This window comes from Pogona vitticeps, chromosome 1 (assembly GCF_051106095.1).
Source record: "Pogona vitticeps strain Pit_001003342236 chromosome 1, PviZW2.1, whole genome shotgun sequence".
Classification (NCBI taxonomy): domain Eukaryota; kingdom Metazoa; phylum Chordata; class Lepidosauria; order Squamata; family Agamidae; genus Pogona; species Pogona vitticeps.
In genome coordinates this window covers 37,820,859-37,836,155 of record NC_135783.1, presented here as the reverse complement: position 1 = coordinate 37,836,155, position 15,297 = coordinate 37,820,859, and the positions used below count along the sequence as shown (strand labels likewise).

Sequence of the window (15,297 nt, the reverse complement as noted above, 5' to 3'; positions counted from 1 at the left end):
CAGAAAAACCCTGAATGGCAAAAAATGTAAGTTTGATTAGCTTTGGAAGAGGAGAATTGTTTGTTTATTTATATGTATTAATATAACAATTCCTATAATATAATAGCTGAAATCTTGTTGGTGTTATTAAGCCTGCAGAAAGTTGATGCCATCACAGGCAGAGAGCAGTTTTCAATAAGCATAAACCTCCTACTTCTTTTCTGTGGTTTTTCCAACTCCTGTGTAATCACTTTGCGAGCTGTGGGATAGGATAGAATGAGGATGTTTACCAAAAATTGTCACTTTTGGATGACTGCCTGTGGGGAAGATATTCGGTAATTAAAAGACTTCCTCATTTTGTCCTGCAGCTCCCGTGGCTTCCACAAAATGAAATATATTACATAGGAGTTGGGAAGAGCTACAGAAGTAAAAAAGTTTTAATTACAAAAAATCATCTTTTGCTGGTAACATGATCATCCTTCTTCAGGCGTAAGTTATGCAACAGGATTTCTGCCAGTATTACGTAATTAAAATGTTACAATAAATAAAGCTGATGACTAATATGGCAGGAAGGTGAGGAAAATATAAAAATCCTTTCACTAGTCTTGAATCAGATTAAGTATAAAATGGATATGTGTGTTATATGTCAATCCATTGTATTAATTTCTGTATTGAATATTTCCTCACTGTTCTACTGAACTTTTCTTACAGTTCTCTTCTGTTGGCTGTTTTATGTTTCACTTACATGAGTGTGACTGACATAGATCCCATTTTCCTTGCTCGGTTCTATACAAAGTTCTTGCAGCTTGGATTTTCCCCTTTTAGAAACTGCACGCTAATACCTGTAGTAGAAGTGGAATATTGTACCTCCTTGATTATATTTTCAGATGCTGGTAGCATTGTTCACAACACCAGCCAGCCAAAGCTGTCATTCAGGATACTCTATTCCACATTCTTCCCAGATCTTCTGTCTCCTTCCTCCCCTCAATAGGCTCTGTATTTACTGGGGATAGTGTGTCCTCACTGGATTGTTTTGGAGCCCCCTCTCCTTATTGGGAAATGCACAAAGCTGAAATCCTGTTGGTGTAACTAAACCTGCAAAAAAGGTGACAGTATCATAGTTGGGTGAAATTTAATCAGTTCAGGGCAGCTTCCCGCTTTCCTTTGACTTGGCATTGTAAAACAAAAATTGTGTCCATGAACCCAAGGCTTCTTGGGTTTCAGACTGCAGCTCTTAGAACCCCCCAATCCACCATGGCTACAGGATGTGCTGACTGACAGGTTCAGGGAGTTGTAGTCCAAAACAGCAAAGCTTCCAAGCTCCAGATCTTCTCTGTGTGTTTTAAAAGAAATCAGTGCAGAGACTAAATAAGATGACCTTTCTTTCTTTTTCTTTATTTCTCCCCCTCCCCCACTCTATCTGTTTCATAATATTCCAGAGGAAGTTGAGAAAATGAACAAGAAAATGGAAGAAGTGAAGGAGGCCCAGGTGCGGGTAATCTCGGACACCTTTCTGCAGGATGTGAAGTCCTCCAGCAAGGGTTTCCAGGAACTTCTGTCCCTTCACGCTCTCTCTCCCTGGGGTGCAGAAGTCAAGCAGGAGCACAAAGAGGTGTTTGTGGAAGAAAAACCCAGTGGGCATTCAAACATGAAGAGCACTGGGAAGAATAAGGATGAACAAGGTGAAGGAGAATTAAAAAAGTACTGACGACCTCTTTATAGCAGGCCTTTGTTACTACTTTCACTATTGAATGGGGGGCACATGTGTTTCAAGAAGGCTATTCCAGAGGTATGGAAGGGAGGTAGACCTTGCCTTACCAAGAAGGTGATAGGTTGGGGGGGGGATTTTAAAAATGTTTTTATTAAAAATGACTAGTTCCTAGGGTTGTGACAGTGGCTTTTTCCCATTATTTTTCACTCAAAGGTATGATAGCCGCATTTCTTCTTCCAGATACTGGAGGTTTAATTCTACACATAGGGTTGGGGCAGGCAGTATATTTTTACAGATTTAAAATATGTGGCATCTACCTATCTTTCCAGTCGATATGGTAAGCAAAATTCCTTCCTTTCTCATCTGGTTGATGCCTCCTTTTCCCAAACAAGAACAATAGGAAAAGGATGCACCATAATCTTAAGCATGTTTATTATGAAGTAACTACCACTGAAATCAGAGGAACTTAATTGTGTCTAAATAGGCACACCAAGCTGAATTAAGATTGCGGGAAGAAATATCAACAACGTCAGATATGCAGATGATACCACTCTGATGGCAGTGAGGAGGAATTAAAGAACCTCTTAATGAGGGTGAACGAGGAGAGCGCAAAAATGGTCTGAAGCTCAACATCAAAAGAACTTAAGATCATGGCCACTGGTCCCATCACCTCCTGGCAAATAGAAAGGGAAGATATGGAGACAGTGACAGATTTTATTTTCTTAGGCTCGCTGATCACTGCAGATGGTGACAGCAGTCACGAAATTAAAAGACAACTGCTTCTTGGGAGGAAAGTGATGACAAACCTAGACAGCATCTTAAAAAACAGAGACATCGCCTTGCCAACAAAGGCCCTTATAGTCAAAGCTATGGTTTTTCCAGTAGTGATGTATGGAAGTAAGAGCTAGACCATAAAGAAGGCTGACCGCTGAAGAATTGATGCTTTTGAATTGTGATGCTGGAGGAGACTCTTGAGAGTCACATGGACTGCAAGGAGTACAAACCTATCCATTCTGAAGAAAATCAACCCGGAGTGCTCACTGGAAGGACAGATCCTGAAGCAGAGGCTCCAATACTTTGGCCATCTCATGAGAAGAGAAGACTCCCTTGAAAAAACCCTAATGTGAGGGAAGTGTGAAGGCAAGAGGAGAAGGGGACGACAGAGGATGCGATGGTTGGACAGTGTCGTCGAAGCTACCAGCATGAATTTGACCCAACTCCGGGAGGGAGTGGACGACAGGAGGGCCTGGCGTCCTTTGGTCCATGGGGTCACAAAGAGTCAGACACGACTTAACAACTAAACAACAACAAATATGCACAGGAGGTTTGGTAGTCCATCTTGAAAACTGCATTTTAAAAATAAACTAGCCTCTAATTTAAAATATTTGTCAAGAAAAGAACAAATAAATGTATTGCAATATTAACTTTATTGAATTAGAGACCATTTCATCTGGTGCTTGAGTTCTTGATACGTAACTTGATTCAATCTGATAAAACTAATGTGTTCTATAAATGTATATACTAATATTGCAATATCATATGCTTTTATAGATAGCTCCTGCAGGTAGAAAGGTCAAACCAGACAGAACTAAAGTCCACCTTTCAAACTATAGTTGATATTTCTTCAGCTTTTTGGCCATAAGGCAAAGTTCCCTTGTAAACTAATAATTAAAATAGTAATATTGTTTTTCTTTTTCTTTTACACCATATTGACAATGTGGGTACAATTTGATTTCAGTTTGACAACAAATGTCAGTTAACCACAATCTTTTTCCAAGTTGGTGGCCTCCAGGTTGGAAAGTCCTATAATCTCCACATAGTTTTCTGTGGAATTATAGAGTTGCAATCCAGTGTGTCTGAAGGGTGCCAGCTTCATGAAAGCTGACAGATGTTTTAGACTCGTGGTTCCCAGCCTTGATCCCCAAGTGTTCTTGGCCGGCACAGCTAGTTGTGAAGGCTTCTGGCAGTTTTAGCCCAAGAATTCCTGGCGACCATAAGGTTGGAAGCCATTGTGTTAGACTATAACTGTTTTAAGGCTTCACATCCTACCAAAAATGTTTATTACCTTCTTTCTTTCTTTCTTTCTCCTTTGTCTAGGCACAAGCAAGTCTGAAAAGAAAATGAAGCTGACAGTCAAAGGAGGTGCTGCTGTAGACCCCGATTCAGGTGATTTAAAAAATCTCTTATCTGTGTCTTCTTTCTAGCATGCTACATATAATTGTCTTCTGCGGGAACAGGGATGGGGTTTTACCGTCTGCTAAAGTTTTTGCGATGTATGAAGACTGTAAACTTATGTTTGTGCATTATGACATGGGTCATAATGGGTTAACTAAAATCTAATTTATACCTGTCTATCTAGGCTTGGAAGATACTGCTCATGTCTTTGAAAAAGGTGGCAAAATCTTCAGTGCCACTCTTGGCCTCGTAGATATTGTCAGAGGAACAAATTCATATTACAAGCTTCAGCTGCTAGAAGATGACAGAGAACTCAGGTATGTTTTTCTTCCTTCCTAAATAGGAATTGGCTTGCAAATTTCCTTTCTAGCCTGACTTAAATAAAAGGTTTTGTGCCTGTTTTATATAATCTTTTTTTAAATACAGTGGTGCCCCGTATAGCGAGGTTAATCCGTTCCGGATTAACCCTCGCTATACGGAATCATCGCTAAACGGGTAGGGGAAACGTATTGAAACGCATTAAACTTAGTTTAATGCGTTCCAATACCTTGTTTACTTGCCCGTTCAGCGAGGATTCCCCTTGCCGGCAGCCATTTTCGCGCCCTCGCTAAGCGAGGGCAGGGCGCGAAAACGGCTGCCGGCAGCCATTTCCGGGCTTCCAGCGGCCATTTTGGAACCGCCGATCAGCTGTTCGGCGGCTCCAAAATGGCCGCCGCAATACCCGATCTTCGCAATGCGGGTTTTCCCCATTGCGAAGATCGGGTATGTTTCCGTATAGCGATCCCGAAAAAGGGATCGCTATACGGAAACATTGCTATACGGTGCACTCGTTAAGCGAGGCACCACTGTACTGCATTTTTATGAGACTAATGCAGAAGCACTGAACTCAAAAAATCCATGTTATTTTCCATAACTCTGGAAGGTTATGTGAATTCGGAGCCAGAAGCATATCCACATAGAATGGCTCTGTTTAGTCAATTGTAGCAAAAACAACATTCAGGCTGGAGGTAAGGGTAGACTATATCGCTATTGAATCGTTTAAAAAGCCACAAACACGGGCTAGCTGTTGGCATGTAAGGTCTTCTTGAGGCAGGGCACCACTTATTTATGGATGGTGCAGGAAAAAATACAGGAGTTCCAAAAAATCATGGTCAGATAGCTGTACTAGGGTTCAAAATGAGTGCTGCAAAGCCAAGCCAGGAGTGTTGGTTTTAAATTCCACCCTAGCAATGTTGATTGCATTGTCCAAGCAGAAGGTGGCAACCTCTGAGCAGTCACCCTCGTTCTCCTTTGTTGCCTACATTGAAACAAAAGGCTTATTTGGCTCGGGATCAGGGTGCCACAGATACGTGACAGACATCGGGGAAACACCCACTAGTTGAGCCAATTGCTACCAAATCAATAGTATTACTTAGTGGTTGGAGGAAAATGTTGTCCTCAGTTCACAGTCCTGCTTGGGTGGTGTTAAATGATCATATTTTGATGGTGACCTGGGCTGTTGTTCAAGGCCTCTTCCTTAGTCCAGCAGAGGGAAGGGGAGTCCACAGGGAGAGGTAAAAAATGGAGAGGTTTATAAAAGAAAAAACAGCCACAAGAGAACTTTGCAGCAGGGGAAAACAATCACTCCTGCAATCACAATTATGTTTCATGGTTATGGATTGCAGACAATATCGCCTCTTTACTGGTGGAATGGACCCCACTGAACACCACCCCAAAAGACTTAGATATGGAGGCAAGATGCCAGTGGAGGGCATGAAGGGGAATTCAGTATTTCATATACATTTCATGGCCTTTCAGACTGACTGTTTACTTTTTTGCCCTCTCCACAAAGGCATGGGTGTGTCAAATGCCAACTGAAGATAACACTTCATGCACCTCAAGAAGTGGGGTGTAATATTTGAAAACTCATGCCACAAAAGAATTACAATGGGCTGTGTCAAGCAGTTAATTAATATTTGTCACTTAACTGATTTGAGTAACAGCACAATTCTTCCCAGGCTGAGGCTGCCATTTTTACATTCGTATTTGAGAATAGGTTTTCTAAACTCGGTGAGTGGGACTTACTTCTGAGTTGACAGACAAAAAGTTTGGCCTTTAAATATTGCCTGAACCTCAATACAACCATTTTCATCGCAATACAGAATAAAATGTGACTAATGTTTTAATGTAATTAAACTATAGAGTGTTTATTAGGGAAAAACAATACATTACTATATATTTATATATAAGTTATAGTAACTATAAATTATCCATATTGTTGGGAATACATGGTTTCAAGCGGTTTTGTTTCAAAGGCAGAAGCAGAAAAGCTGTTTTGTTAACGTTCTTTGGCTTTCCCTGCATATACAGTACTAGGAATTAGATCACTGGCTCCAATTTGCTTGAGTTTTGATGACAGGATATGGGCTCAGACCAGTGTATGAAATTATGCTTGTTGCTTTAGAAAAGCAACTTTTAAAACATTACACCTTCTAGAGTCCCTCAGTGAGCATGTCTGTGTGATTTTTTCAGGGTGGCTATGTTTTTTTTAACATAACACTTTAAACCTCTGTGCCTTAATTATGCTGGGCTGTACGGGGATGTCTATATTTGTTTCCCTACACACATTTCAGTTTCCTAAGTAAGTTGTGGCCAGAGTGGACTGGGGGGGAGGTGTAGTCGCTTGGACGTAATCTGTGACAGTGCTGGTAAAATGGACCTTCAAGACCAAAAATAAACTTGCTCTTTCTTATTCTCTCTCGCTCCTGTAGTTTTAATATGCTGTGATTAACTTTTTTCAGTTGTTGAACGGAAGTGCAGGTATTCACAGAATAAAATAATTACAGTGTTGCCCCGCATGACAACGATAATCTGTTCCGTTAAAATCTCTGTAAAGTGAAATCGTCATGCAAAAATTAAAAAAAAACCATTGGAATGCATTGAACACTGGTTAATGCGTTCTAATGGGGTAAATACCTGCTCGTTTTGCAAAGATCCTCTATAGGGGAAGCCATTTTCGATCGCTGTCTTCCGGAAATAGGTCCGGAAAACAGCGGGAAGCCATTTTGAGAACCGCCGATCAGCTGTTTCTAATCATCGTCCAGCGAAAAAAACGGTTCCCGAAGCAGGAACCAAAACGACATAAAGTGAAAAAAACCCATACTGTAGAAACATTGTTTTGCGATCGCTATAGCAACCGCAAAAACCTCATCGTTAAGCGATTTCATCGTTAAGCGGGGTCATCGTCAAGCGGGCACCACTGTACTAGATCCCAGATAGTCTACTCCTTTTCTCATTAACTGGCACTTACAGTCTCTGTGACACACTCTGAGACATTAATAAGATAAAGAATACAAATGTTCCATTTTACTTAGAATTGTGAATATATCAACAACTAATAATGTACTTGACTACTTTTAACAACTCTTCTTCAGTATACTTTAACAGACATTTTCCTACCAACCATCAACAGACATTAATAGACTTTCTGGGGGAAAAGAACTCTCATGGAGCTCTTTTAAATTCTGTTCCATGAGAGAAATATTGGTTAATGCTGTACAGACTGACAGTCCCTCCCAGGCATTCAAGTTAGAAAGCAACATATGAGGTTGTGAAATCCAGCATCTCCCACCCGCTTTCTCCTTCTTTTGCTACCCCATTCTCTCCCTCCCACAAGGAGGCTACTGGTGGAAGGACAGATCATTCTGGCAAAGATCTGATCATTTGTGCAGGGCTTTGAGAATTAGGTCAAAGGCCACATGAGATCAGGTTACTATTTGCTGCTGCCTCTGTTTCAGGCCAACCCAGCTTAACAGCAGGTTGCTGGAAGGTGCCTTACTGAAAAGCTGCCATTCTGTCTCGGTGGCAATAACAGATTGCTTGCCTGCTTCTTCAGATGTTCTCTGGATGACTTGGACATGATCACGTATTCCAGTCAGTTCACATGTATCCATTTTTTTATCAGGAAGGTATCTGAATGTCTACCCTGCTGACTCTGGGTTAGTGGAGGATGCTGTCTCACTGGTAGTGTTGACTTAAGATTCAACTATCAGTGCTGTGAGCATTCATTCACGGAATGGAGCATGTCCCTTCTTGTCCTTCACCCCAGGCAGCAAAATGTCTTGGCCTCATTGCTCTGCAAATTCTATTAACTCTTCTGTAAGCCCCCTGGAATCCTACTCAAGCAGGATCTGTGAGCTTTTCTTTCTTGGAGCTGCTTTTAGTTCCTAAATCCACAAATGCTGTTGTAGTTCTCTACAGCTATACATTCTGAGGCTGTTCTCTCTTTTTCATGATCTTCCTTGTTTCCAGCCATCATTTAACTTCCTTGGAAACTAGGAGGTAATCAGTCTGAGGGAAGACTCCCTGAATCAGTTTAGGTTAAAAAAAGGTGTAAACAGTTATGAACAAATTTAAATAAAATGATATGATGTCAAAATCACTGCAGATAAGAAAGTGGCTGGGAAGAGCTGGTTTTTGGCAGCTTTCGAAAGAGGATTGAGGAGTTCTTGGGTGGTCATAAAAATTTATTGCCAGATCACATAATGATATAGCTACTTGGCCCATATGGGAGCTAGTACGTTTTTTATATGCCCCCCTCACCAAACTGCTGGTTTGATTTAAGTTTGATTTAACCTAACTACCTATTTTCTTCTTGTTTCCTTTGGTTTTAGATACTGGGTTTTCCGCTCTTGGGGTCGTGTTGGAACAATTATTGGAAGCAACAAATTAGAGCAGATGTCCTCTAAAGAGGAAGCTACTGAACACTTCCTGAATTTGTACGAAGAGAAGACAGGCAATTCCTGGCATTCAAAAAATTTCACTAAATATCCCAAAAAATTCTACCCTCTGGAAATAGACTATGGACAGGTAACTTTATGACCCTCCAAAAAGAAAAAATATATTTCTTTGCCAAAAACAAGGGAGAAATTCTAGGCAATGCAGTCATTAGTGCCAAAAGATGGAATTTGCTGTGCAACAGCATGTGGAGAGCCACATGTTCTCTGTTCCCCATCCTGAGTCAAGCTCATGCCTTCAGAAAACCCTTTGGGTCATTTAAAATGAACCTAAAAATCAAGATAAGGCCCCACTTCCCAAACATGACTTAAGCCTGGTTATATCCAGACATATCCAGGCTTAAGTCATACTGTGGTACATTGAAATCCATGGAGGTTCAGTTAGTCAACTTTCACTTGGTTTGCTCTTAAGTCTGCATTCTACACAAAGGAACAGTCCTATGTGAGCTTTTACTCAGATGTAAGTAAACCTCAGTGGGGCTTACTCGTTTTTATTTATTATTATTACGTTTAGGATGAAAGAATTGCAGAGGAGGAGGATTAAAACACATAGGAATACACAAACAGGCAATTGTCCCCTCTTCCCAAAAGGATGTTATCTTTTCTCTTTGATTAATGTCCTTATTGGTAAAGGAGGAATTTCATAGAAATCAGATGCATTGTTCCTCAAATGACCTAGTATGTTTCTGCTGAAAATCAATTAACAGTAAATCTTAATAAGACTAGCCTGCAAAAGATGAACCTAGTTATCAGAGCAATGTTACATTGTGAGTACAGTTGTTCTAATTAGGCCATGGGTAGGAAACCTTTAGCCCTCCATGTGTTTGGGACTTCAGCTCTCAGAAGCCTTCCAAACATAGCCAGTGGCATGGGATCCAGAACAAAACATCTGGAAAGCCAAATGTTCTCCAGCTCATCTTACTACTAGCCAAGCAGGAGACAGTAAGTGTAAATGCAGTAGTGCTAGTTTTAAACATATGCAGGCCAACATCACATTAGAGTGGTTCTCCTTTGTGGCCTTTGTGAATAAACACTAATGGGTTAATCTGCACTCGAGCAGAGCAGTTTCAGAAGCTTTCACAACTTTAAGCACTTAGTGGCGGGACCTCCCCTACACTGGCTATATAACTCCGCCCCCGGCACCCAGTGCCTCAGTTCTTTTTTTGACCACCGTTGTAGCAGCAGCTTCCATTCTATTCCTTTCCTCTCCTTGACCTCCCCTTGTTCTTTCTTCATTAATAAATTGTTTCTTCTGCCTGGGGGAAGAGCACTAGCCAGCCCTAGGTATTATTTGTAAAAGCTTTACAAAGCTGGCTTTGGAGCCCTCAGGGCTTTTCTCTTAAAGAAATAAGGTCTCTTTTACCTTCTTAGCAAGGTTACCCCCAGGCTCAAGAGCAACAGCTACTCACCTGTTTGCAATCTTCCTCTTCATGTCAAAAATGAAGAGGACAGCATCTGAGCTAACTCTGCAGAAAGCTGGGCGCCAGCAGCCCTAGCTTGTCCTTGGAAGAAGAAAGGGCCCCCTGCAGCTCTGGTCGCCATCAGCGCTTGTCAGTGATTCTCCTTGTGTCCCTCTACCTGTTGGCTTGGAGTCTTCCCTGACAGTAACAGACGTGCTCAGTCATGCTCACAAACCTTCTACCACCTTGACCTACTCCTTTAATGGGTAGGTATTCTGTCACTTTGCATCAAGACGACATTTGCCTACTAGGCCAATGTCTCTGGACACATTCCGTCAGTTTCTCCTTCACCTGTTTTACCTGGGACTGGCCCATTCTACCTCCTGGAGAATATGTGCCCTGCCTATAGACCACTAACAGTGGTCTCTCCTATTAATTCTTCAGTAGCTTATGAGGCCTCCCTTCAAACTCTTGATGTCAGCATCACTCCGCTTGCCAGCCCTCAAGACTGCCTTTCTCCTGGCGATATCTTTAAGCTTGCAGGGCTGGAGGATTGGCTACACTAAGAGCAGGTCCTCTTTTCTGCAAAGTAACCTTACAGCCAGACCTGACCTTCCTGCCTAAGGTATTTTCTGGCTTCTGCACTTTCGTGACGTCCCTTCTCCTGATTAGTCAGCTTGCCAGACATCCATTAGTGTGTATTCACAGATGCCGAGAAAGAGAAGTTACTTACCTGTAACTCTGGTTCTTTGAGTGGTCCTCTGTGAATTCACACGTCCCGCCCTCCTCCCCGCTGTCCGTCACGTGTGCCATAGCATGCTGGGCAGCAGCGGTTGGTTCCTTAGAACTGAGGCACTGGGTGCCGGGGGCGGAGTTATATAGCTGGTGTAGGGGAGGTCCTGGCACTAAGTGCTTAAAGCTGTGAAAGTTTCTGAAGCTGCTCTGCTCAGGTTAGCCCACTAGTGTGAATTCACAGAGGGCCACTCAAAGAACCAGAGTTACAGGTAAATAACTTTCTGATTATTTGGTTCTTAATTATTTTCTGGCTCCCATCCCCAAAAGAAGTACGATTTGTGGTTAGAAGTTCTAACATACATGCAAACTCTTAGTATGAGGGCTGAAAGTATTTTGATGACAAAATATGAGTAAATTATTTGGATACGATTGGAAACTAGTTTCTATGATGAATGATGATTTCCCCCTTTTAAACCAGTGTATTTAAAATGCAGAGATTCAGATTTTGTTTAGATGCTGGGTTGAATGGACAACTTCTTACCTGTAAAATGTGTTTAAAATTGGATTCTTACTCTCTAGGAAGTTGGTTCAGATTGCATTTTTGCTTCCTAATGTGATTCTCACAGATTTCCGCTTTGCTACCTTAGGATGAAGAAGCAGTGAAGAAACTGAAAGTGAGTGCAGGCACAAAATCAAAGCTTCCAAAGCCAGTTCAGGACCTTATTAAGATGATCTTTGATGTGGAAAGCATGAAGAAAGCGATGGTGGAATTTGAGGTTACTAATTATTCTTGATTAATCCCTTTCATGGCCTCCTTTTGTTGACTGGGTAATCATAACAGCAGTAGAATCTCACACTAGCAGACCTACTTACAACCCAACAGTCCATGCCTCTTTCACAGAGCATTCATTGGCAGAAGGGGAAGGAGTATAAACACACATGGCCTGAAGTGCTGCAGATTACTCTGTGAAAAGCTAATATGGCTTCTCTGACCATAGCTTTGAGATAGAGATAAGAAGCCTAGTGCCCTTGAGATATTTTGAGCTGGACATTGGCTAGGGTTGATTAAGGTGAAGACTCCTGGAAGGAACCTGTTGTCTACTCCTCTAGCAGATATATCAGCGAATCAGTCTTTTCCCCCCACTATATGTTTTTCAACATAGATTTTAGTAAAATATCAAATATTAAAGTAATCCATGAGGAGTGTTTTTCACTATCATAGACTGAAAGCAACCTGGCATACCCCTGCAAACTCTCCGTGCATCTTTTTCTCTCCTTTGAGAAGCTTTCCTATGGAATGCAATATTCAGTGGGTGGCGATCTTCAAACAGTTCCTCACCTGAAACTGATGAAGTTCTATGAGAATTTTACTCTGTCTTCAGATCTGACCATTTTAGTTCTTCATGCAAAAGATTCTCTGTGTTTTCTCTTAGAGGCATACAGCTGCTTCTAGTAAGTGATATGTTTCAGTAGCTACTCTCCTACGTATTTTCATTCATATTTACATACAAGGGACGTGGTGGTGCTGTGGGCTAAACCGCAGAAGCCTCTGTGCTGTAAGGTCAGAAGACCAGCAGTCGTAAGATCGAAACCACGTGATGGAGTGAGCGCCCGTCATTTTGTCCCAGCTCCTCGCCAACCTAGCAGTTCGAAAGCATGCAAATGCGAGTAGATAAATATGTACCACCTCGGTGGGAAGGTAAAACGGCGTTCCCTAGTCACGCTGGCCACGTGGCAACGGAAACTGTCTTTGGACAAGCGCTGGCTCTACGGCTTGAAAACGGGATGAGCACCGCCCCTAGAGTTGGACACAACTGGACTAAAAATGTTAAGGGGGAACCTTTACCTATTTTCATATAATGTCATCCTTCTTTAATTATTCCATTTATCTCATTGTCAGATTGACCTCCAAAAGATGCCTTTGGGAAAGCTAAGCAAGAGGCAGATCCAGAGTGCATATTCCATTCTTAATGAGGTGCAGCAGGTGAGCATAAAAGAAAACCTTTATAATTCATATACCATTCATGACAGAGTTAACTGAATTATCAGCACCTTCCCCCCCCCTCAGTAAAAATTACCCTTTAAATAAAGAGAACACTTTAATAAAGGGACAATATAAACTCTTGGCTATATATTAAAAGGAGTGCATTACAGTGGTGCCTCGCTTGACGAGGATAATCCGTTCCAGCAAAATCGCTGTAGAGCGAAATCCTCGTCAAGCGAAATGAAAAAGCCCATTGAAAACCGGTTCAATGCATTCCAATGGGCGAAATACCTCAGCGACCAGCAAAGATCCTCCATAGGGCAGCCATTTTCCGGTGCCTGTCTTGTGAAAAAGCCTTCCTAAACACAGTGGGGAGCCATTTTAAACAGCGGCCGGCCATTTTGAAACCCGATGATCAGCTGTTTTCTGATTGTTGTAAAGCGAAAAACCAGTTCCCAAAGCAGGGAACCGATCATCGCAAAGCAAATTTTCCCTATCTAAACATCCTTTTGTGGTCACAAAAGCGATCGCAAAAAACACATTGTTAAGCGATTTCCTCGTCTAACGAGGTAATCGTCAAGCAGGGCACAACTGTACTTTGGTTGTTGTTTTTTTCTTGCTAGAAATTGCAGAACAGCTGCACATGAAGGGTATGGTTTGATTACATCCTGACTTCTCTACTCTACAGAGTAGACTATGTCTAGATGGGCGGCATATAAATGCAATAAATAAATAAATAAATAAATAAATACTCATTCAGTAACAGAATATTCTTAATTTATTGTTTATGATAGGGGAAGCAACTGAAATTAAGCTGGACTGACAGCTTTCATAAAGTGATGCTTTCTAGTTGATTTAAGCTGTTATCTGACATAAAATAGGAATTTAGAACCATCCAAGTTCTGAGTGTGTAATAAGAATTCCAGTTTAGTATTCTATTTATGTAGGTCCTGTTTAGCTATTGAGTTATTTCATTTATGGCTCTCAGAACAACCCCCAAAGTATCAACTGAAACAGCTGAATAAAAACCTCTGCTTAAAATCAGAAACTGCTGTATAGTATTGTAACACTTGCAACTATTCACAAAATTTCAGTCTTTACTCGCTATGCTGCCTGGAGATCATGGAAGTTGTAGTTCAAGATCTGGAATATACAGTGAGGTCTCGACCTACTGAATTAAACCTACTGGAACGGGGTCTGTAGGTCGAAAAGTCCTCAAGTCGAAAATGCATTACCCATAGGAATGCATTGAAAACACATTAATCCACAATTCGCCCAAGAAACACCCCCCACACACACACATACACAAATTGAAAATAAAATTTTAAAAAATTACCTTTTTGAAGTCTTCAAGGGGTCCCCCGTCGCCGCTGCCGGAGGACTCTGAGGGCTTCGGCGCCACTGCCTGAGACCTCTCGGAGGTCTCCCCCTGCTTTGGAGGCACTATCGGTGGTGGTGGGGGACATCCAAGAGATCCCATGGTGGCGGGGAAGGCCTCCAGAGTGGCTCGGCTCCCAGCAGCAGTGGCGGCGGCAGGGGACCTCCGGATGACTTGCAGGGCTTCGCCACCGCCATGGGAGGCATCTCGTAGGTCCCCGCCGCTGATAGTGGCTCCAAAGCACTATCGGCGGCGGGGGGGGGACCCCCAAGATGCCTCCCATGGCGGTGGAGAAGCCCTGCAAGGCATCCGGAGGCACGACCTATGGCCTACAGACTGGAAGGGGGAGGCGGGGAAAGCGCCAAATTCAAATTTGGCACTTTCCCTGCCTCCCCCTTCTGGTCCTGAGGTCGATTCTCCGGCCGCAAGTCCAAGTTAAATTTTGCGGCCGGAGAAGTCCATAGGTTGAAAAGTATGTAATGGAGCCGACTGTAAGTCGAGACTCCACTGTATGAGGTTGTGGAAGGCTGTGTTAACACTTCAGAATGTTTGGTTATCAGTGTTTTAAACAGTCCGAGCTGGGACTACACTTTTGCATGCTAACTGGCTGACACTTATATTTTGCTTCCCTCCTCCTTTTGTAGGCAGTTTCCAATGGTGGCACAGAGTCACAGATACTGGATCTCTCAAATCGCTTTTACACTCTCATCCCTCATGATTTTGGGATGAAAAAGCCTCCTCTTTTAAACAACTTGGACTATATTAAGGTATTTGGGGCGGGGGGGCTCGGTCACTAACAGCATTTTGACATCTGGCACTCAACCATGAAAATCACAGAAACTGTAACTGAAGATGTTCATTAGAAGATAATATGACGTTAATCATTGTTGTTCAGTTGCACTCAACATTGCCTTTCTAAGCCAGTTCAGTGGCTGACTTGCACCAGAGAGGCGCAGTTTCAAATCCTAAATCAAGCATAAAGTATTCTGGGACACCATTTTCTTACCTAATTCTCCTCGCAGCATTGTAAGGACAAACCAGTAGTTTGAAGAAGGGTGGAACAGAGGAACTATATCTACTTACTTGAACTCCTTGGATAAATATTAAGAATTTTATTTTTAAATTCTTCTGATGGGAAGTTGTTGATTGATTTTTCAGGT

General features: G+C 42.1%; 1 protein-coding gene across 1 annotated transcript in view; it reads left to right on the top strand.

Moving 5' to 3' along the window:
* PARP1 (poly(ADP-ribose) polymerase 1) overlaps window positions 1-15,297 on the top strand; it is a 53,565-nt gene that overhangs the window by 27,615 nt on the left and 10,653 nt on the right. The window contains exons 10-16 of the mRNA XM_020786545.3: window positions 1,419-1,661; window positions 3,788-3,856; window positions 4,050-4,182; window positions 8,518-8,713; window positions 11,423-11,551; window positions 12,676-12,759; window positions 14,782-14,904. Coding sequence (XP_020642204.3) covers window positions 1,419-1,661; window positions 3,788-3,856; window positions 4,050-4,182; window positions 8,518-8,713; window positions 11,423-11,551; window positions 12,676-12,759; window positions 14,782-14,904 — 977 coding nt within the window. The remainder of the gene's footprint in view (window positions 1-1,418; window positions 1,662-3,787; window positions 3,857-4,049; window positions 4,183-8,517; window positions 8,714-11,422; window positions 11,552-12,675; window positions 12,760-14,781; window positions 14,905-15,297) is intronic.